Source organism: Arvicanthis niloticus, chromosome 19 (assembly GCF_011762505.2).
Source record: "Arvicanthis niloticus isolate mArvNil1 chromosome 19, mArvNil1.pat.X, whole genome shotgun sequence".
NCBI classification, from domain to species: domain Eukaryota; kingdom Metazoa; phylum Chordata; class Mammalia; order Rodentia; family Muridae; genus Arvicanthis; species Arvicanthis niloticus.
In genome coordinates, this window is record NC_047676.1 from 4,103,939 (window position 1) to 4,128,201 (window position 24,263).

The following is a 24,263-nucleotide window of genomic DNA, read 5'->3' on the forward strand; positions in this document are numbered from 1 at the left end:
GTGTATTTAATGACTTACATAATTAGACAAGATAGTGAAAATAGTTTTAATTTATTGAAAGCATGTCTTCTGAGAAGGTGAGCCGTTCTGCCCCTGCTGTCATCCGGGGTGACTCTGGTGGTATTATATCTCTTGTGGGTGGTAGGTGAACGTGGCAAATTACTTTTAAAAAAAGCTCATCCTTGCACAGATTAAATCACACACTTCTCAGAAGTCTAGAACCTGCCAGACATCTTAAAAAAATAAAAGCCCTGGCAACCCCCTGCTACCCGGTAACTCTATACTTGAGGTTTAGACACATTAAAGCTCACATACTTTTCCTGCTGAGGTAACTTATTTTTATGCATATTTGAAGCTTTACACCACTACATCAAAGAGGCAGAGCAGGAAAGCACTCACCTGCAATTTGTCAGCAAGACTTTGGAGAGTCTTGTCCTGATCCACAAGTGAGGGCCCTTGTTTGCATGTAACATAGCTCTCCTGATCCAGGAAACCACAGTTCTCTGGAGTTGCTCTTTGCCTGAGTGTCCAGGTATCATCTGATTAGCCCTTCCCAGAGAGCACAAAGGAAGCCCAGGCCTCTAGTCCCAGCCTTCTCTGCCTCTGATAGTGGTTTTATCTGCCTTCCAGAAGCAGAAGAGAGAACCTGGCAGGTGCTCTGTGAGTCCTGGTGAATCTTAGGGGATGGGTGAACACCCTGATGCTCACTGAAGGAGTGAGCGCCAATGATGCATTAGAGCCTGTGCAGTGTCTGAACCCATTCTGGGAACAAAATACAAGGGCTGTGTTCAGACAGAGCTGGAGAGCTCAGATTGAGTCAAACTTAGTGGAATGTGTCTTCTGCTTACTTGGCCTCTTGTGGGGTGGGTCTCAGTCTTTTCCAGTGGGGTCCTGTTCTTCTAAGTGGGTCTCACTCATACAAAGGCTGTCTCTATTAGAACACCTGCGTGCAAAAACTCTGAGTGTGTTCTCCGCACTCCCTGAGGCGCCTGTCTGGAAACAAATGAGCAGTGCAGATGATTTTTTAAAAGCGAATGCTGGAACTGGAGCTGTGGTGGATGAAGGGAGTGTCATCATCTCGGCCATGGGCATTCACTGGTGTGCAGTTAGCTAGACTTGTGTTCCCAGGGCACTCAGAAGGCATTGACCTGAGGCACATTGTGTTTGCTCTGAGAGCTTCCAAGAGCTTTGGCCAGTGTGATACAGCTTCCAGGACGCTGCCCATGTAGCCAGCACTGGGGATATGATTGCTATGCCCACTGATGCTCTCTCCTTTTGTTATGCAAACATGTTCCCACCACATGGGGTTGTTGGTAACCTGCACTCTGCCTCAACGCTTTGCCTCAACGCTTTTGGGGCTAAGTGCTCTGGTCAAGAGAGAGAATGGGGCTGCAGGGGCAGGAGACACGAAGAATGGAGACAAGACAGGGCGTGATCATGTCTCATACCAAGTCTCTCTATTGAAGGGAATTCTGAGGTATTTATATGCTTTTGCCACGTGCCTTGTAGGCGCATGGATACCACGTGCCTTGCAGGTGTTGATATGACGTAAGTCTTACAGGCATCTATAGCCTGGATAGCACGTGCACTGTGCGCCTTGCAGGCTTGGATACCACGTGTGCCTTACAGGCATGTATGGCGTGGATAGCACGTGGACAGCACGTGAACTGCATGCCTTGCAGGCGTGGCTACCACGTGCGCCTTGCAGCTGGGGGCAGTAAACAGCAACACAGAATATGTGGGATATCAGAGTGTGCTTCAGCTGTTGTAGGCTATTGAAAACCAAATCTCTTATCAGGGTATATGGTTCCAGGTGGCTGCAAAGATAATCTAGCCGCTTTCTGCTAAAAGTCAGCTCCCAACATGGGGTTAAGACCAAAGGATCTAAGACCACACCACACACATCTTTGCATGCACCTACAAGTTACAATGCTAATCAGGCTTCAGTAGGCCTTGGTGAGAGCTTGCTTAGGTGGGAGATACAGGTTACGTTTTTTTCTCAGAATACTTGAGATGGGAAACTTTACCTATTTCATCCCATTTTGAATTGTGGAATACTTTGTGTGTATTCCACACACAATACTTGTGTGTAATGAACTACCCTGGGGATGGATTCCAAACCTGGACAAGGAATTCATTATTGCCCATGTGCATGTATCCTTGGGGTAATTCTAGAGAATGTTCTCAGGGTATGTAGGTCTCAGGTTGACTTGTCACAAGGATATAAGACAGGACTTCTGCTTGTGCTTCATGTTTAAACTAAGATAGTTTTGGGATACTGGATCACTTCTGGATTCTGTTTTTAATCCCAACTGACCAACAAACCAAAAGAGTTAATGTGCTTTGGCTGGGAGCCTCAACCAAGCAGGGAGGCATATGTTCATAGCAGGTTCCTTCCATAGGTAAGCTTGACCAGCTGGAGGTTCACATCACAGGTGGGGATTGAAGTCTGCTTTCTCACCAAACGATCCTGTGTTTTCTAAGCCATCTTCTAGAGTTGATTGTTTTTGATGGAGTGTTAACGTTCCACAAGGGCAGAGTACAGATTGCTCTATAATCCAATCTGCTAAGTATACAGGGGAGTTTATTAGAATGTGTAACTCCCACTGAGTACAGCTGCCACCAATCGTGTATGATTGACTGGGAAGAGTATTGGAAAACTAGCTATGTCCAGACAGCGTCAGCTGTGAAAGGAACATGGCTGTGCTATTGGTCCTGTGCTGCTTCCTACTCTGTCAATAACAGTGTGGAGAAGCTCTGTTCTGCAACTCCCTGTGCCTGTCATCCTAGGACATGCTCATTTAGATGCTAGGGTTCACCTCTCATTTTAAATCAGAACAAAACAATGTGAAGTTAATTCTGGAAATGGTGTCCAAGACACCTAGATTGTATGAGCGCCATTTAAATCTGAAAGATGACTTAAAACATGTCACGAAAGCTGGGCAGTTCAGTGCTCTTCTAACATGAAAATCCTATTGCCATGCTTTGGTGTCCTTATGTAGCCCAGTCAGCTATGCCTCTGGTTTTGCGTGTTTGCTTTAACTTGCTCTCTATACGTTCCTCCACAGACATGCCCCAGCCTCCCAACGACGACCTCTACATCTTGCCTGATGAGTACAAGCCCAGCTCCCGACACAAGCGCTCACTCTTGAAGTCCCACAGAAATGAAGAGTTGAATGTGGAGACACTGGTGGTGGTTGACAGAAAGATGATGCAAAACCATGGCCATGAAAACATTACGACCTATGTCCTCACCATTCTCAACATGGTAGGGCTGGTGTGTGTGTGTGTGTGTGTGTGTGTGTGTGTGTGTATACAAGCATGTGTCTGCTTGTGTATATCTATGTGTGTGTGTCTGTCTGTGTAAGCTGTGTGTGTTTATGTGATCATGTGTTCTTGTGTACATTATATGTGTATGTTCATTTCTATGCTTGTTCATGTGTATGTTTGTATGTATGTCTCTCTGTGTATGTGACAATGTATGCTTTATTCCTCATTTGTAGCTGAATCTTAGTATAAGAAACTCTCATTTGACTAATTTTCAATCAAAAGGTTAATTTTTAGGACTTTGGAGAAGAAAATAGGGAGAAACTAGTTAGATCATCACTGCAACTTAGTTTGTTTCTGAGCATTTAAGGTTCACTGATGTCTTCACAAACTAGAAGTCTCACTGGGACATTGACACACTTTGACACAACAAACCTTAATCGGATTAACATGCAATGTGAAATGCAGATAATGCAATATTAGGTGCAGATATTGCAATGTTACGTGCAGATAATGCCCACCTTTTTAGGAATGTTAATGTTCAGGAGTTGAGTCTAAATTATCTGCAGAAACTGAGGAAGCCTTAGTTTGGAATATCTTCCCAGATGAAACCTTTTCATTGTATGAAGAACACCTGTGGGAGTTACTGAGGACCCAGGAGAGGTGCTCTGCTCCTGCCACCTGTGTGTGCCACACGTGTGTGTAGTTTCTCATCACACGGAGAAAAACTGAGGTGCCCACATGCCAGAAAGAGAGTTAATGACAGTGTTTCAAATGTATATTTTGACATCTGTGAACTGAGTACCCCAGAGGAATCTGTGATTCCCCCAGAGTACCCCAAATATGTCTCACTCCCCACAGTAACTCCAAATCTCTCTCTCTCTCTCTCTCTCTCTCTCTCTCTCTCTCTCTCTCTCTCTCTCTCTCTCTCCCTCCCTCCCACCTCAAAGAAATTCATGTGTCTCTCCTCCCAGAGGACCTGGCTCTGAAGCTGTATTCTGTGGAGAGTCTCAGATCCCTGTATCCCTGATCAGTGGTAGCTGCCATTTTCCTGTGTTCAATAGAGGTGTTGCAATATTTCCTTACCTTGGGATCAAAGGATTCCCTCAGGCCTCCATGGTTGCCACACTGCCTCTGCTCCTAACCCTTTGTTCCTGCGTCTGTGTGCTCTGGTCCCCAGTGTCCATGCTGACCACTCATTCTCTTCCCCCCCGCCCCCCCCCCCCCGGTCCGCCTGTCTGTTGTGTCCTCCTGGTTTTGCCCTGAGTTTCTCCCCTGTGCTTCTAGAAGTCCCGTAGTGCACTTGGCATATGCTTTTCCCACTCTGATGGAAATAATCCTTCTAGTAACACACAGTGGCACAGACCAGTACTCAGAGGGAGCTAAAGCTAATGGAATGTGGGTTATAGGCCCACTAGCCTACACAGCAAGACTGTTGTAGTGATAATGAAGAAAAGGAAGAAGAAGAAGAAGAAGAAGAAGAAGAAGAAGAAGAAGAAGAAGAAGAAGAAGAAGAAGAAGAAGAAGAAGAAGAAGAGAAGGAGTTTAAAAACCTATTTCTCTTTCATGATAGATAATAGGTGGACCTCCTTCTCCTTGAACTTCAGCTGTAGATTTCCAAGTTTCCACAGGTAGGGTTCCACATATCTATACTATCTGAGAAATGTAAGGGGACAATACTCACTCAGCTCAGGCACTGAAGAACTAGGGCTTGCTCTTCCAGGCAAGAAGATGGGCCATTGCTAGGTGAGGATGCACTCATGGCTCATGCAGATGTTGTTTTTCTGTTTCAGGTGTCTGCCTTATTCAAGGATGGAACAATTGGGGGAAACATCAATATTGTCATTGTGGGGCTCATTCTGCTGGAAGATGAACAGGTATTTCCAGCTTCAGAAGCAGCAGTTTTCCCTCCCCTGAAGGAAACTAAGCATGCAAAGCTGCTTTGGTTCCCTTGAGTGCAATCGCTCTGTATAGTCTTTATTTCTTTCTTACTGGGAAAAGAAAGATTTCATAGTTTGTGTTTAAAATGACTCATTTCTTTTTATTTCTTTCTAAGGGTGCATGTGGGTGTGTGGTGTGTATGTTGTGTGTGTGTGGGGGGGGGTGATATGATGTGTGTATGTGAGTGTGTATGTGTGTGTGGTATGTGTGGTGTGTGTAGTGTGTGTGAGAGAGCGAGTGTGTGTATGCATGTGGTATGTTGTGTGTGTGTGTGTGAATGCATTGTGTATGTATATGTGATGTTTGTTTATCTATGTGTGTGCATGCATGTGTATGTGGTATGTGTACTGTAAATGTGGTAGGGGTCTGTGTGTGGTATGTATATACATGTGTATGAGTCAGAGAGAGAGACAGAGAAAGTGCCATGTTGTGTATGTGGGCTCATGAGAAAACAGAAGACCCATTTGCCATGAGACTGTGGGAAGGAAACACACTGATAGTATGAAGGACCAGCGTGTGTCTTTAGCCACCCTGAGTTTCCTGTCTGTGCTTTTCAGAAGACCAACCATGTTACTAGCATGGACGGTGAAGTGTTCCATGCTGTGCTGAGCTGTGCTGTGCTGAGCTGGGCTGGGCTGGGCTGTGCTATGCTGTTTTATCCTGCCATTGCCTGCTTCCGAAAATCCCCACAATGCTCAGCCATAGGTTTTTTTCTTGGAGATCTTGGAATAAATTTTCCTTACTGGAAACTAATCTCAGTTAATGCTGTCATGGTAGCAATGGGTGAAAGAAACCCTTTCCTCACAGGGTGGTCTCCTGTCACCACACAGACACATGCTGTGCACCCTAAGGTGCTCCTCACAGCATCAGCAATATGGAAGGTCTTCATTAAAAATGGGTCCCACTTCAGTTTCTCCTAGGCTGGTTACTGACTCAGCGAAGGCATGTGGGCTCAAGCCTGAGCTAGACAACCAGCATCCACTCCTACCCTTGGTGACGTCTTCAGTGTCCCCTGGTAGCCATGGAGTTCTTGTTTATAAAGCCAAGAATGTTTTAGATGGAATCAAAGATGATTCATAACATCTGTGGGGTGCCCCTTTTCCATGCAGGTGGGATGCAGCAGGGAAGGCTGTCCGGCCTGTCTAACCCCATTGTCTGCTCTGTGAGTTCACAGCTGGGAGGTTTTGCTGAACTAGCCAGGCTTCTCGGGTGACAGGTTAATTATTCCCTGTATTAAAACGTTCTTGCTTTGGAATTCATCCAAGATGCAAAGAATAAGCAAGGTTATCGTTTGATCATACACCTGTGTTAACTTTAATTAACAACAGTTTCCTGGAAATCACCAGCTGAGGAATGCAGGCGTGCGTGTGTGCTCTTCTGTGCAGCAGGTCGCTTAGGTGCATGGGACTCTGGGAAAATAAAATAAACATTTAAGACTAAAATGTCTTTAGTGACTATGAGAGAACTTTTTTTCAATAGAGATTAAAGCTTTGAACAAGATAGCATTCTGAAACAGGGTCTCAAAAACTGATATTCTTTGATTACCTTTAGGCTACTGTAGCACACCTACAAGTGGGTCAATAACTCAGTGTACCAGCTCTCATGATGTTCCTGGCCCTCCATCCTCCATCCCATATAGTTCTAGACTTCATGACCATAGTCCACTGCTGCACTTGGCATGTATGAATAAAGTTAATGGAATTCTATATTGTTTCATTAAAGTTTATTTAAGAAATTGACCTCTTGGTGTGAACAAGTTGTCTGTCTAGAAAAGTTATTGGCTTAACACTGTTACATCAGGGGTGAAAATGTTGTTGGCTATGGTTGTGAATTCATTGCTAGAGAGGTCTCTCTCTCTCTCTCTCTCTCTCTCTGTGTGTGTGTGTGTGTGTGTGTGTGTGTGTGTGTGTGTGGTATACTGTGTGAGCTACACACAAAAGATCCTATTCCAGCTACAATTTTGTAAAGTGTTATTCAAAGATTTTTTTTTCCTTATGAAAGATTCGTGCTCAGATGCTATCTTGCTTGGTCGTTGAATCCAAGAATCCATCAGACACATTCCAATAGATTGTGTATAGAAAGGCACATAAGTGACTTCTTTGAATCCACACAGATTTGTATAATGCACTCTTTGGGATGTTAAACCATCATATGTACCTCTTATCATGTGCCTTCTGGGTTCATCTTTGTGTTTTAAATCTTCACTAAGAGTAGCCTTCTGTGTTGAGAATGACTTTAGCATGCGTTTTCTACATTTCTGTGGGTGTCTTGGCCTCTCTTGCCTAGCCAGGGCTGGTGATTAGTCATCATGCAGACCACACGTTAACCAGCTTCTGCCAGTGGCAATCTGGATTGATGGGGAAAGATGGAACTCGTCATGACCACGCCATCTTACTGACTGGTTTGGACATATGTTCCTGGAAGAATGAGCCCTGTGACACATTGGGTAAGATTCTCCAGTGTGATTTGCAGAAATGTGGGGGGAGGGTCACTGTGTAGTTACCATCATCAGTAGCTTTCTTGTATGTGTCAACTGACGTGGAGCAGGAACAAAGAATGCAGTCCCTGCCTCTTCTCACATAATAACTGTTCTTTTCCATGTCTCCTGCCACTGCAAATGGGACAGGGAGATTCAAGCTGTCTCATAATGTCACAAGAGTAATGGAATCATGAATATTCATGGAGATATCACAGTAAAGCTCTACTCTCCGTTTCCACATTTCTCTGTAAAGATCTGACCATCAGCAGGCCGGCCATGTTTTAAATGTTAATAGAGTGAGGCGCTTTGACAATTTTTTAAATGGCCAAAGAGTGTGCTACTATCTAGGACTCCACAGAGATCTTTTTCTTTTTATTCTATTTGTCCCTCAAGTTCAGAAGGGTCGAGTTTTTAATACAGAAGCTGCCAGAGAGAATCCAGTGTAGCAGAGGTTAACTCTGTTTCTCAGTAAAGCATTATGAGGCTAGCCCTCAGTGGGGCTTGGAGAACATATATTTTACCCACTCTGGACAGCATGGTTTAAAGTGTTTGGACAGCTTAAACACTGTGCTTCCTCTAGAAGTCTGGAAGTATTATATGTGTCAGGCACCAAGTACCTCTGCAATCAGGTCCCAGGGACAACTCCAGACACTGAGAACCTGGTGTGGTTTCTGGGTAGATGACTATTCATGGATGTTGTCATAATTCCTCACTGGGGACATCAGCATGCCCTGTGTGATTGTCCCCAGTGACATCTCAAAAGTCCAATGATTTAATACTGCAGAAAGATAAAGCGCAAAGAAGGAAAGCTCGTGGGAGACATGAGGAAAAACCACACTGGACTTTTGTTCCAACTTTAGTCTTTTCCAGGAACAGTGCATAAAATCTAAGCTTGTTTATCACAAGACAGAGTCCATGGCTCTAAGGATATAAGACAGATTTCCTGCTACCACATCAATACATCATGGCTGCCCAAGAGTAGCCCATCTCACATTTCCCAAATGAAGATGGGAACCAAACTTTATCAAATACCAGAAAATAAAACCACTATCACTCATTATAAATCAACACCATCGTATTGCATTCTCTTTATATTTATGTCCTACAGGTTTTGCACCCATTAGTGGAATGTGCAGTAAGTACCGCAGCTGCACAGTCAATGAAGACTCAGGACTTGGACTGGCCTTCACCATTGCTCATGAGTCTGGACACAAGTAAGTCTGACTCATTGGAGGAGGAGGGATGTCATCTTCTGACTGGATATCTGCATTTCTGTATTGATTCTGTGGGTTCATCTCATTTTCCAGTAGGCTGCTCTTATGGTACTCCATCCGACTGGACAGAGGAACAAGTCTTCTTGTCAATGGTAGCTGCTCTGGAGTTTTGTTCACATACACACACACATGAATACATACATGTAACATACATGAACACACATGCTAATATACATACACATATGAACTCATATGTGATGTGTAGACATGCTGTACTTAGAAGTATATAAGTAGAATTTGGCACTGTGGCCACTGAGGATTTGGCCCTGTGAAGACATGGTTGGTTTTCCATGTCCTGACCCTGACTTCTGAGCTATTACTTATAAAATGAGGTAACATCAGGTTATGTTATTTCACATGCACACAAAGACACAGAGAGGAGGGGAGAAAATAAACCAGCATTGAGTAACTCTTGGTATCCTTCATTCATGCAAAATAATCTTATATTTATACTCACAATAGCTTAGAGAAATTGTTATTCCTATATAAGATTTTATGCTTTTAATCCTGTCAGCTGATTCACTTTGGGGTATGGTCTACTGAAGTGCTGTGAGTGCCCCATTACCTCCTAAACTGCTCTGGACATCCTCTGAGTGCCTTGAGGACGATGGAACTCAACTGACATCATAGACATTATTGCTTGCCATATTGAGACACTACTTGAAATTTCTCTCAGAAAATTTACCACTCGGAATCCCCCTTTTCTGCTAATCATTTTTCTTGCAACTTGATTTTCCAGACAACAGGAAAATAGAGATAGCATATTTGTGATGTGTGTCTTGACAAAGCTAGTTTTTCTATCTCCTATTGGAAATTGGATTCAATACACCTGTTCTCAGACCCATGAGCCCACAGTTGTGCCCAAATGTGTGCGCGTGCGCACACACACACACACACACACACACACACACGCACACACACACACACACACTCCACAGATACAAATATGCATGCCTTTGTTCAGTCACATCCTATGGAGGCTCTGCAGGCTTTGGCTATGTAAACTGTTGACCCAAGGGCGAAGCTGTACATCCCATTACCAATCCTTCATTATCACAGGCAGTGATTGATGATTTCATTGCCCAGACTCCTACACTCTATAAGGCTTTCAGCTAAGATACAATTGTGTTTTAATCATCTTCTCGAGTTAAAAACTTTCATTATTATAATGACACTGGGCTCTTGCTGTCCTCTCAACCATACCTTAACTTAATTAAAAAATCAAGATAAGAAATACTTAAGTCACCGAGGACTCAGCCTACGAGAGTTTGATAAGCAGAGAGATACAGGCATCAGCTGTACTAGTTACTGCTGCAGGTGGCTAATTTAACTGAAATTCAGCTTGGTTCTTCCTCAGTTGAACTCTAAGTCTCCAGTAGCAACTGGCCCAGTCGCTGGACTTGAAGAGCATTAGAGCAAGCCAGCTTTTGCACCGTCACCCAGCTTAGGGATTGTCGCTGCCCTCTGGGAAGATCTCATGGTCATGTTGGGTTATTCATTGTCATTCCTCTTAAGAGTTCTTGTATTTGAAACCTGCTGACATTTGACCATCTCCCTACCACCCTCCCACCACACATATATCCCCACTGTTAGTGTGTGAAGAAGTCTCTGTGTTAGGTGATGTGTCAGATGCACAGTGCATGTTTGGTATATAGAAAGCTTTGTCATGCCACTTTACATAGGGATAAACTGAGGCTCCGTGAATTCAACAGTTTGCCCAGAACCAAACAGCTCAGCTGTGATTGAACCAAGGTGTTGACTAAGCCCCTTCTCTACTCTATAGCTCCTGCTCACTCCAAAAACTTGTCTAAAGACTCTAATTTCATCCTATCTGGGGTCTCCACATCTGCCCCTGCCTCCTGGTGTGGAAGTCTGTGTCAGAGCTGTGGGCATGCTGGTCCTACCTACAATCACCTTCACTTTCCAAACAGGGAGTCAGCATCTGGATGACATTGCTCCATTGCCACACTCAAGAGCATCTCACCTCCTTAGCCACACTGTCCCAACAGCCTCACCCTGTTTCTCACCCTGGAGATAGATTGGCAATGAATAAGTACTGTCTGATAGCAATGGCAAGACACAGGGAATAGTGGAAGACACAAGAGGCACTGAACTCTGAGTATATACAAAACCATTTTATCTGAAATTATGCTTGTAATTTTTATCTTCTTCATGTTATTATTTAATTGCATATGTTTCATGGTGATATTTTCTTACACATATATTATGTTTTATTTGCACTTTTCACTGGCTGTATGTGTGTATGCATATACATACATTTGTATTTTCCATATGAGAGAAAGCACACACCATTTTCTTTTCTTTCCCCATTATTTTGTCTTGTTCCTCGTCTCTTTATCTCTTCAACCACCTTCATAGTTCACCTTATATTTGCATTTTATAGTATGTATGTATGTATATATATATGCATGTATGTATGCATGCAAGTATGTATGTATACAGGTAAGTAGGAATGCATATGTGTGTATATACATATTTAAATATAGACTTAAACACAAGAGAAGACACACACTATTTGTCTTTCTGAAATTGGCATATCTCACATACCAAAGTGACCTCTAGACTAATACTTTTTATTTGAATAAGAGTCATTGCTGGAAAATTGCCCTTGAGTCAACAAACAGAAATGGAGAAGCTTGGATTGACTGTTGTATTCACAGGCAGTATGTGTAAGGGTGTGGATAGGAGACATCTAGGTCCTACGTGTTATTAAGGATGAAGGGACAGACAGTATTTATTATTTAGCCTATGGGATGATAACCATTTTAAATAGAGTGCTATGGTACATGGGAAATAAGTTTTATCTGAAATACATAACTTGAATTATACTTCTTGGTGACCAATACCAACCCTGTCTTTGAGATACATCTATGCTTTCTTCCATTACTTTAACATTAATATCATATGTGGTCTCTGTGGCATGTTTATGTGATAGATATGTTATGTCTGTGCATGGTGTGCTGATTGGAAAGATAACTCATGATGTAGAAGATTCTGTAAGTATCCAAATCACATGGGGATAGTGAGAACACCGCCACATGCTCAACTCTCCCTCACAGCCTACTAGCATGCCAGAAGTCTCCAGGACATGCTTTGGGTAGCCAAAGTTCATAGTGAATTTCTCTGATGTTTTAATACTAGCAAAATTTGAAATCTGATCATTGAAAAATATTTTTCAATTAAAAAAAATTGAAAACCAGGAAATCTCCAGAAAGCAGACATTGTTATTTGAATTCCTTAGAATGTAGGCTGAAATGATAGTAAAATTATCTAGGTCATGTGTTGGGCTGTAACATTCTCCTCTGAAACCAGGTCAAGGGCCAGCCTAGACAGCGTGCTTTGGCATTTGCTTGTCATTGCTCTCTCCCTGTACAGCCTTCCTTCTGGGATTTCAGCCCAAATCCTTCTCACAGCCATGACACATTTCCCCTGCCATGTGGTTGCCTTAGCCTTGATTAATTGCCTTTAATAGAACTTCAGAGAATGGGTGGAGGTTAAAATTACCACATCCACATCACTCTTGGTACTGACCAGAAAATTTGCAGAAATCCAGCAATATTTGCCTACAAGATCTCCTTGGATACCCCTCCAATCACCTTATAGTTAGACCACTGCATGGATCCTATGGACCTTGATGTCTGCATGTCTGAGCTCCTGGCTTTATTCTGAATAAAGGGCTTTCCTTAGTCCTCTGTTTTGTTTTTAATCGGGGTAGAGTATAGTAAGATAGCAATTAGAAGTCATATGGCTAATGCCACATATAAAATGGTGTTTAGAAATATTTTTATTTTTTTATCTTTATTAAATTATTTTATTTATTTACATTCCAAACATTGCCTCCTTCCTGGTCCCCCTTCCCCGAGTTCTTTACCCCATCTCCCCCATGGCCTCTGAGAGAGTGCTCTCCAATCTGCCCACCCATCCTTTCTTACCCACCAGCACTCCTTTTTCCCTAGGGCATTAAGCTTCCACAGGATTAAATGCATCCACTCCCACTCAGGTCATACAAAGCAACCCTCTGCTACACATGTGCCTGAGGCCATGGACCAGCCCATGTATGCTCCCTGGTTTTTAGCTTAGTCTCTGAAAGCTCTGAGGGGTCTGGGTTAGTTGACACTGTTCTTCCCATGGGGTTGCAATCCCCCTCAGCTCCTTCAGTCCTTCCTCTAACTCTTCCATATTGGTTCCAAACTTCAACCCAATGATTGGCTGTAAGTGTCTGCATTTGTCTCAGTCAGCTGTTGGTAGACCCTTTCTGAGGACAGCCATGCCAGGCTCTTGTCTGCATGCATAATATAGCCTCAGTAATAGTGTCAGGATTTGGTGTGAGGACATGGGTAGTTGGCAGGGAATGCTGAGGGTTCCTCCAGGGGGAAGTTAGGCACAGTGGCTGTGACTACATCAGCTCATTAAAGGCTTCTCCATGGTTCCTCACGCCGTGGCCCCAATGACATGATAAATCCATGGGTGTTTACAGGCTTTAATGTCATGGCAGATGGTGGTTGAATCTGGATGTGCACCCCCCAAAAACTCAGGGCAGACCTGGGTTAAATAAGGAGGGAGGGTGGGAAGGGGCTGGGGAAGAATGCTTAATTGGCTCCACCCTCTGGCCTTCAGGTACCTCATTCATATGTAAATCTCTCTAGGGCCTGAGGCCTGTTCCTCATGACTGATGGCCATAGACCTCTCTGTAGGAGGAGCTGTGAATGGCTGAAGCTAAATGAAAAGAACCAGGGCCTGGAAGCAGAGCCAAACTCCTGCCTTCCAATCATGGTCCGGGGTTCCAAGCTCATGTTCAACCAAGCACCCAGCTGCTTCTCACAGCCTGCTGCCCCACACCCAAGTTGGGTTGGTCATTGGGTGGCCTTTCTTTCAGTCTCTGCTCCATTTTTGTCCCTGCATTTCCTTTAGACAGGAACAATTCTGTGTTAAAAATTTTGAAGATGGGTGCATGGTCCCCTGACTCAACTGGAGGCCATTTCTATCTACTGGGGGTGGTATCTTCTGGTTCCATCTTCCCACTGTTGGGCATTTCAGCTAATGTCATCCCCACTGAGTCCTGGTAGCCTCTCATATCCCAGGTCTCTGAGACTTTGTAGAGTCCCCCTGTCCCCTAACCTCCACTGCTGCATATTTTGATTCCTTCTCCTGACCCTCTGGGGGTCCCTCCTGTCTCTCCATACCTGATCCTGCTCCCCCTTTTCTCCTCTCCACTTTCCTCTTCCAACCAGTTGCCTTCCTCTGCCTCCTGTGATTATTTTGTTCTCCTTCTAAGTGGGTCTCAGGCATCCACACTTGGGCCTTCCTTCTTGGTAAGTGTCCTACAGTCTGTGAGTTGTATCATGGGTGTTCTGAACTTTTTGGATAATAACCACTTACCAGTGAGTTCATATCATGCATGTCAGTTTGGGTCTGGGTTACCTCACTCAGGATGATATTTTCTAGTTCCATCCATTTGCCCACAAAACTCATGATGTGCTCAATCTTCACTAACCTTACATTTGGTAGAGAGCTAATATCCAAAATACACAAAGAACTCAAGAAGTTAGACTCCAAACAAATAACCCAATTAAAATGGGGTACAGAGCTAAACAGAGAATTCTCAACAGAGGAATCTCAAATGGCTGAGAAGCATTTAAAGAAATGTTCAACATCCTTAATCATCAGAGAAATGCAAATCAAAACGACCTTGAGATTCCACCTCACATCAGTCAGAATGGCTAAGATCAAAACTCTATCAATAGTATATGCTGGGGAGAATGTGGAGAAAGAAGAATCCTATCATCCACTGATAGGATTGATAGGTACAACCACTCTGGGAATCAATCAGGCGGTTCCTCAGAAAATTGGAAATAGGTCTCCCTAAAGACCCAGCTATACCACTTCTGGGCATATACCCAAAAGATGCTCTACCATACCCCAAGGACATGTCTTCCACTATGTCCATAGCAGCCTTATTTGTGATAGCCAGAAGCTGGAAACAACCCAGATACTATTTATTTTTTAACTTACATTATCATAAGCAAGCATCTAAGTACACACTTGTGTTCTCAGCCTCTGCAGAAGGGCATGTTCTCTTGTTTCCTTAGAGCTCATCTTATGCCCACTTAATTCTTGCCCATGTTGTCTTCCATCTGCACATCATGAAAATCTTGATAGTTTCCATGAATCAAATAACCAGTCTCCCCACTTCTACTTTCTCTTAAGAGTCTTTTCTCTTTCCTCTGGGTTTCGTTCACTCAACACCTGTTCTTGAGGAATCAATATAATGACAGAGTAGTAAATAGCAGTGGCCAATAGTAAGTGGGTTCTGAATAATATGCATTTAATAGTAGAGGTTTTCAGGGGTTTGTGGCTCTTCCACAAGCTTCAAGGCAGTTTGGAGTACATCCTGGAAGAGCAGGGCGGTGGTGGCACATGCCTTTAATCCCAGCACTTGGGAGGCAGAGGCAGGCGGATTTCTGAGTTCAAGGCCAGCCTGGTCTACAGAATGAGTTCCTGGACAGCCAGGGCTACACAGAGAAACCCTGTCTCGAAAAACCAAAAAAAAAGAAAAAAAAAAAAAAGAAAAAAGAAAAAAAAAAAAGAAAATGGCGATGAGTCCTTCTGCAGGCAAAACTCTGGGAATTTAAGAGAGGCAGAGCTTTGTTAGGAGGTGGCTACTTGAGTCAATTGTCCCTCTAGGTTCAGGGTTGCCTTTGTCACAACTCTCTGAGGAACATGCTGTCTGTCAGTGAGTAATACATGGGCATCTGTGGCACCCTCATTCATAGCTACTGAGGCTTGAGGTATGTCCATGCAGGAGGCCAGGGTAGAACCCCCAAACTGTTGTGGTTTCCCTTCAGTCAGAACGGACACAGATTTAAACAGTTCCCACCTATGCTTACAACTTTGCTCACTCTTACAGAAAGATGCTCTGCAGAGAGATGTGGTTATCAGGTCAGGGAGTGCCAAGGAGCAGCCCAGCATGGTTGTGGAGATGGATGTTATCTCCCTGAGGAGTGCATGTGGCCGCTGAGTATTGTTGAAGCTGACGCAAACATCCGTATTACCCATATGTACACACATGCATATACTTATGTATGTATGGATACAACCTGCTGAGTCCACTTAATGCTAATTGAAAGTTACAACAAGATGATCATTAAACACACCTAGGACAATGACACCCAGCTAACATTCCGGCATGGATGGCGGGTCCAGACAAAGAGTTACATGTATTTAATGGCTACTGAAAGAGGAAGATTCAATATACTGAGAGGAACCTCCGTGATATTAAATCCCAAGTGATCAGCCCTAAGCACACACACATACAACTTTTATATTTCTAACAGCTCTGAAAACTCCTCCAGTGCTGGTGGTGTCTGTGGGTTCTGATACACTCTCTGAGTCTTGATATGTTGTCCTTGAAGCTATGTGGTGAGTCACTAGCTCTTCCAAGGGGCTATGGGAACACACAAACGTGCTCCATGGCCTGACTGATACTATTCTGTTTCTGAAGAGGGATGGTTTTCACATCCTCCAGTTTCCCTCTCAGTGTATATTGGATACTATAGCCCAGTGTGTGATTTTAAATGACCACTTTCTCTCTTCCTTAGCTTTGGCATGGTCCATGATGGAGAAGGGAATATGTGCAAGAAGTCTGAGGGCAACATAATGTCCCCAACACTGGCAGGACGCAATGGCGTCTTCTCCTGGTCCCCCTGCAGCCGTCAGTATCTGCACAAGTTCTTAAGGTATGGATCCCTTGGGGCAGCTTTGTAACCACTCTGGACTTTTGGGAACCTTTTAAGTTTTTTCCCATCAACAGTCTGGATTGTTTAAAATTTTAATTCATATGTTTTTATTTTGAAATTGTATTTACTCTTTGACAGTTTCATACATGTATATAAAATGTATTCTGATCATCTGTACTCCCACAATCCTCTCATTCCCTCCTCTTTACACTAATCCATTCCTTCTTCTGACACGTCCTCCCATCTCTGTCTCTGTCTTTCTCTCTCTCTGATGTTTATGTGTATGTTCGCATAAGTGTGAGGCTTGTGGGGGGACACATGGGTATGGGGACCCAACGTTGAGATCAAGCATCACTTTTCTGTTGCTTCCCACCATTTATTTATTTATTTATTTATTTGAAATGATGTTTCTCTGTGAAGCTGCATCTGTTAGCTCCCCTCTACCACTCTTACTACAAGCTTGGGACTCCAGGCATCTATTGCTTACCTGGCTTTATATGTAGGATGCAGAGATCTGAATTTGGGTCTTTGTGTCTGGCAGTTTTTTAACTAGTCGATCCATCAGCCCTCCATATCCTTCTCAGTTGTCCTTTTCTGGCTTCTTGGTGGTGGTGGTGGTGGTGGTGGTGGTGGTGGTGGTGGTGGTGGTGGTGATGGTGGTGGTGGTGGTGGTGGTGGTGGTGGTGGTGGTGATGGTGGTGGTGGTGATGGTGGTGGTGGAAGTGGTGGTAGAGGTGGTGGTGATGGTGGTGATGGTAATGGTGGTAGAGGTGGTGGTGGTGATGGTGGTGATAGTGGTGGTGGTGATGGTGATGGTGGTGATAGTGGTGGTGGTGATGGTGGTGGTGGTGGTTTAATTTTGTGACCCACTGAGTTTAATTGAGGTGGCTTCTATTTGCTAGGGTAAGGCTTATCTATTGGAACGAGGATAAGTTAATAGAGGCTACACCATTGAAGAAAATGGCTCTGCTTCCCCCACAGTGAGCTTTAAATGACTAAAGTCCTCAGAGAGAGCTGGGACTGACTCCATGCTGGGATGTCAACAGGTCCTAGTCTTGTCTTTTGCAGAGAACCACAGTTTCTGTGAGCCCATAAAGGCAGTAGCCTTGCTATTTCAAAAGGACATCAGTGTTTTATAAAACCCCACCTGCCTCCCACACTCTGCAGCCCCTGGCTCATACATTCTTTCTGTACCCTCTTCCATGGTTGTTCCTGAAGGACTTAGAGGGGCTGATATCCCACTCAGGGCCGGGCACTCACAGCCACTTACTCTTGGACTTTGAGCTGCTGCCACTTGAAACAGGCTGCCCTGAGCAATGGAGAAGAGCATTGATTGGCCTTCTGATTGGCCCTCATCTGGACTTTCCTATCCTAGTTTCCTCTACTGGGAGTTTCTGTGATTCCCACAACACACTGGGGGTGGCTGGAATGTCTTTAGCTCTTTCTTGCAGCTGTTCACCTTTTTCCAGTGTGAGTGAAACTTTCAGTAGTGAGGAAGAGTTAGTTTACCCTTTAAAGTGGCTCCGCTCTTGTTTGTATTGACAGGGAAGATTTGGATTTACTCAAAATATTTCCTGAATTTTCTGGTTTCTGTCCCAAATTTTACAAAGCTCTCTTTCACTTCTATGTCTATGAGACAAACATATCAACATTTTTAGAAGTTTAAATTATCACCTGACAGCTTGGAAAATTAGAGAATGAAAATTTGGATATGAAGTGAGAGCTCACGTCATGAAAGAGTCAAAGCTGGTAAAGAAACTGCTGCCCAGTCACTGAAAAATGGTTTGAGGACATTAGAAGTGTACGGTAATCTTCAAATTAGAACATTGTTCTAAAAACTATTAAGATTCTACAATTAAAATCCAGTTTTGTTCACCAATACTAAAAGAGGAAAAGCAGGTGTTGAAGCACCCTGATTTGGTTTTATGGTAATGAATAAAATAGTCAATAATTTTTAATGAAACTATCTTTAGCTACTTTACTAATTTTTGTAGATTACTTATAAATATGTAATATTTTATGCTGTCATGTCTTAATATTAAACTGTACAGAGATTCATTTAAACTGTTAACAAAATTTCAAATTGGATAGTCTCACATGCATGAAACCTAGCATTTTCGGGGGTAAGGAACCCCAGGCTGCCTGCTGGCCTGTCTGGTGTGCTTGCTGGCTCCCTGACTTCCAATCCTCCAAATAGTGTTGTATCTTTCACCATTAGGTGGCCATTGGGACACAGTCCCAGCCATGAGTAAGATGCTGCCGCTGTCCTCCAGCAGCCCAGCATGTGGGAAATGGAAAAACAAGTAATAAAGAAACCTGATGGGCCTGGGGTGGCCAGCACGGCTTTTCTCCGTTCTCGGTGGAGTCGAGAAAGACAGATACTTGTTTGGAAAATTCACCCAGTGAAGTCATGTAGTCATGTGTCACTTCCCATTAATACACAGAAAGCTTTCAGTTACTCATGTCTAAATCAGGTCCATGACCGAGGGAGACTTCAGCTTGCCACTCAGTTACTCACGTCTGCATCCAGGAGTCAGTGACCTGGGGAGACTCTCGCCTGCCATGATGCATTTGACAACACAGACTCATCTTCAGTTTCTTATTTTTCTCCATTTAGAATCCTGTACTCCTATAGAGCAGTGCCTATGGCTGCCCTCGCACCAGTGTGGGTCTGTACGTTTACTGCGTTATGCATAGGAAAGGGAACCTCCTTGTGGGTCTGAAGATACGAGAGAGGGTACAGACTCCCCTGCCATACTCAGTGCTACTTGGTGGGTGAGAAAATGGGATTCTCTCTGAGTCACCATTGGGATGATTTCGGTTTGACGATGTCCAGCATTCACAGCCAACGTTGTTTTGCACTGGGTTCCGTGAAATGTTTGAAAAGTTAGCTGACAGTGTAAGGCTGATATATCTCTCAAGCCTCCATTCTGTCTCACCTGTACATCTGAGCTTCTGTGAAGAAGATGACAGGAGTTTAACCACCATACGTTTATAACAAATCTTGAAACCAGAAAATGTATTGAGAATAGTTGATATAATTTATATATGGATATCTGGTTACTCAAGCTTCATTTGTTCAGAACCTCTATATGAGACTCTTTCTGTGCTGGACTGTTTTGCCTTACTGATGGAGTTATCTGTTGTTTTGGCACTACAACCTTTTTGTGATAATTGTGAGTTTCCATGAAGTCTTAAAATTAGGAGGTATGACCCTTCAGCTTTGTTCTTATTCTTAAATTTTGTGCTAATTATTACAGATTTCTTTATCTTTTGTATCAATTTGAGAGTCAGTGCTCATAGCCATAAAATGACTTGTCTGAATTCTTACTGTGATTACACTAAAGCTACAGATCAAAACAAGAATGGGCGAACACCATCCCCATGCCACTGGTTCTGCTCCCTCTTTAAGGACATTGGGTGTTTCCCATTCATTCAGTTATCTGGTTCCTTTCAACAGTTTAGTGCAAGTTTTAGAAGCTATGCTTTGTGCTTCCCACAATTATAGTTAACTCAGTCATTCTGAATTTCTGACGGGGTTGAAAACTCATAGCCTCATAGCCAATCCTGGCTATTTACCTTGAGAGAAAAGATTTGAGTGAATGGTCGTCAGCTGACATTCATCCTAAAGCCAGGTTCAGAACGAAATGTTTTAGTTAGGATAGATGACAGAGGTGCTGGTTAGTCAACAAAATGATGGACTATCTTGTACCTCACGGGTGCAAATTGGCATAATTATGCTCTAATTGTATTTTGAGAGAAAAGTTTCATTTTAACAGGAAGGGTGATATGTAGGAGGAGCTAAGGTGGGAGGAGTACTGAGAGGAAGAGAAGGGGTAAGAAGAGGAGGAGAAGAAGGAGAAGAGAAGAAGGAGAGGAGAAGCTAGGTGATGAGAGAGAGAAAGAGGGGGGAGACAGGGAGACAGATATTCATGTATCTCCACCAGTCAAAGATAGTTGTTATATCTAGGTTGGGTAGTGGGTTACACCTCTGATTGAGCATTACCAAACTTATAAAGCCTATGATTAACATTTTTTTTTAAAAATGTATAAATGCGAAAAGGAAAAGGGGGTATGGGATAGGGGTTTCCTAAGGGGGGGAATGGGGAAAGGGGGTGGCATCTGAAGTGTAAATAAAATATCTAATAAAAATGGAAAAAAAGAAAAAAATTAAAACACATTTCACTGGAAAAGATTAAATAAATTCTGCGAAATTAAAAAAAAAAACAGTTTAGCGCACATCAAGTTAAAGTTGTAATACATATTTGTCTAGATTAATACTCCTGATCCATTTTTGAAGCTTCAATGTAAATGACACTATACTTGTAATTTGAGTTTACTTTTCCTTGCCAGTTCGTATAAAGCAATTGATTTTGTGTATTAGCCTTTTATGTTGCAGCTTCCCAACTACACTTATTATTTCCTGGAAGTGTCTTTGATACTTCCAGATTTCTCCATAGACAGTCATCTGCACACATAGACAGTCTCCTTCCCTGTCTCCCTATCTGCAGACAGTTTCTGTGGCTGCTTCCATTGTCGACTTGGCTAGAACGCTTAGTACAGTGCTGTAAATGATCAACGAGACTGGTCTTAACGGGAAAGTTTCGTCTTTTGAAAAACTGATTATGAATTTAGCCTTTGGAGATGTTCTTTATTAAGTTGAAGGGTTTTTTTTTTTCTTCTCTTAGTTTTCTAGGAATGAGTGTTAGAGTTCACTACATTTTGCTTGCAGCTGTCGATAAGGTTATGTGATATTGACAAAGTAGATTATGCTAAGTGGCTTTTAAGACATTTTTTAAATTGTTGTTTTATTTTACGTGTATGGGGTGTTTTGCTTGTATGTGAGTGTCTGTACCATATGAATGACCATATGAATGACCAACGCCCACAGAGGCCAAAAGAAAAAATTGTTAAGATTCCTTGGAACTGGAGTTATAAGCAGTTGTGAACCACAATGTGAATGCTGGAAACCAAACCCATGTCCTGTAGAAGAGCAGACAGTGCTCTCAAGGGCTGAGCCAACTCTGCGCATGCCCTCTAACTGACTTCTGAGCATGGAACTAGGGCTGAGCCCACATGGCTGGGCTATATCCTCTATTTTTGAAGCTAAGATTAAGATTACTTGGTTGTAATGCATAATTTATTTTATATATTTTTGGACTCTTCACTAATGTTTCATTAAAAACTTTTGCAACATCTTTATGACAGATTTTGGTCTGTAATTTCCTCTATCTTCCTCTGGATTTGGTTGGGGGTAATGCTAACAGCTGACTTGATTTTCACTTAAAGCTTGTAGGATTCAGTCTGTCCTAATTATAACATTTGGGTTTAGCAAGATGTTTAGCGAGATGTGAGAGAGTTTCAATGTGCAAGCATAAAACTATTAAGTGCTTACCACAAATGCACAGATTACACCCAAAACATATCAGCCATATACCTGTATAACAAGGAATTTTATTAATTCAGTTCTGTTGCTGTGATAAATCACCTGAGAAAGGTGCTCTGAGTTCACGGTTACAGAGATTTCAGCTATGAATTGCTAGTTTTGAGCATGAGGTAAGGCAAATTATCTTGGTGTAGTGTGTGAAAGAGGCACCACCTCACTTCACAATGGCCAGAAAGCAGAAAGAGAAAGAAGAGGAAGGGTGGGGGTGATGAGCTATTACTTCCCTTTTTCAGCTATACCTGACTTCACAATATTCCAGGGAAGCTCATCATTCGTTAATCCATTGATGAAGTCAATGAACTCAGAAGCCAATCACTTCCCAGTAAGCCCACTAGTTGGGAATCCAACTTGAATACATGAACCCTTTGAGGGGATGCTTCATATTCAGACACCCTTAGAGATGCTGTGTTTGTCGACAAAGGAATCATTGACTGAACTATAGTGACCTACCAGTGAGGCTTAGCAGGATTTAATCCCTTCTGGACTTGGAAGTCTACTCAGTAATGACTACTGAGTACAGATAATGGCTACTTTACATTCAGTCCTTGAAGAGGAAGCTGTAGATGTGCCCCTCAGCCTGGGCAGGAGTAGGGGGAGAGAAGAGGAGAGGGGAAGGAGGAAAGAGAAGACAGGGAGGGAAAGAGGACAAGAAGGGAAAGGGGAGGGAGGAAGGAAAGGGAAAGGCAGGGGGAAAAGAAAGGGAAGAAAAGAGAGGGGAGGGAAAGGGAGGAAGGGAAAAAGAGAAGTGGAGGGATGGGAGCGCGGGGAGTGAGTTGCCATATTTGAGATAGTTTGATTAAGGTTTGATTTCAAGGCAATTTCCACAGTCTGTGTGTGTCTGGCAAGACTGTTTATAAATACTCCTGTAGGGGAAACCCTCACATTAGACATCTGCTTGCAATTATTCTGCTCCATTCTCCTTGATGAATGATAAGCTTGAGATTTCTAATGAAGAGTAATTTGTCTTAGATAGGTAAAATATTTTATGAATAATTTCAGAAAATGTGGCTTCTGTATTTAAATTTAACTAAGAAAGATATGGCACTGAGCCTCGGGGGGAAAATAAGCCACTCTCTAAACAAAATCTGTCATCAAATTGCATGAGAAAGGAGACATAATTGGTTGTATATCCCTTGGTAACTCATCCTGTTTTCTTCAGCACCGCCCAGGCGATATGTCTTGCTGATCAGCCGAAGCCCGTGAAAGAATACAAGTACCCCGAAAAGTTGCCAGGACAGCTATACGATGCGAATACACAATGCAAGTGGCAGTTTGGAGAGAAAGCCAAGCTCTGCATGCTGGACTTCAGAAAGGCAAGTGGTTGGTTACCACCACATGCTCACTACACTAGGATTTATAAAACCATTTTGTTTAGTGTAACTGACAGTGATGTATTCCACATTTATTGGGCACCTACCAAATGTCAAATCCTATATGCCGGGACTGGCCTAATGTAACAGGAAACACATGCTTTCCTGGCAGAGCAGATGATGGGAGATACTCCTGTGGGTATCAGCTTTCATTTGGGAGCTCACTTGACTTGTTAGGTCAGATCTTTCTTTCTGATTTATCACGTGGGAGCGAGTGCAGTAATAACGTCTAGTTGGTTTAAGTTGGCAAATTAATACCCTGCATTTTTCAGACAATATTAAGAAAACAATGTTTTCCACCCCCCTTCCAACATACATCATGGAGCTTCTGACTATTGAATTTCTCAAGTAAAGTATTTATAGAGCAGTTCCTCACAAAGGTGATGTCTCTGCAACCCTCAGGATGTCTCTTTGGTGATTTCCCACATAAATCCTTCACAGAGCACAAATACACACTCTGGCTAGACAGGGAGCGTCCAGATTTAGGAATTTGCTCTACTTAAAACCACAAGGAAAAGTACTCATAAATCAATGAAAGTAACTAGTTTTAAGGTTCCTTTTATTCTGGTTTATAATGAAATCAAGAATAAAGTAGAAAAAGTGCATAGTCTTCCAGGAAGCCCTCAACACTTTAGGAGTGATAGTAATGCCCCTGTCTCTCTTCTTTCCAGCACAATCATCTTCTAAACTCAGTCAGGGTTCTTCTAAAGGCCACTTTCCCTTTTGTGG

The 24,263-nt window shown here is 42.9% G+C and overlaps 1 protein-coding gene across 1 annotated transcript in view; it reads left to right on the forward strand.

Annotated features, from left to right (window-relative positions):
• The window catches only part of Adamts16 (ADAM metallopeptidase with thrombospondin type 1 motif 16), a 118,929-nt gene that overhangs the window by 36,893 nt on the left and 57,773 nt on the right, over window positions 1–24,263 (forward strand). The window contains exons 5-10 of the mRNA XM_034523493.2: window positions 3,069–3,268; window positions 5,061–5,144; window positions 7,495–7,654; window positions 8,796–8,901; window positions 16,581–16,718; window positions 23,324–23,477. Coding sequence (XP_034379384.1) covers window positions 3,069–3,268; window positions 5,061–5,144; window positions 7,495–7,654; window positions 8,796–8,901; window positions 16,581–16,718; window positions 23,324–23,477 — 842 coding nt within the window. The remainder of the gene's footprint in view (window positions 1–3,068; window positions 3,269–5,060; window positions 5,145–7,494; window positions 7,655–8,795; window positions 8,902–16,580; window positions 16,719–23,323; window positions 23,478–24,263) is intronic.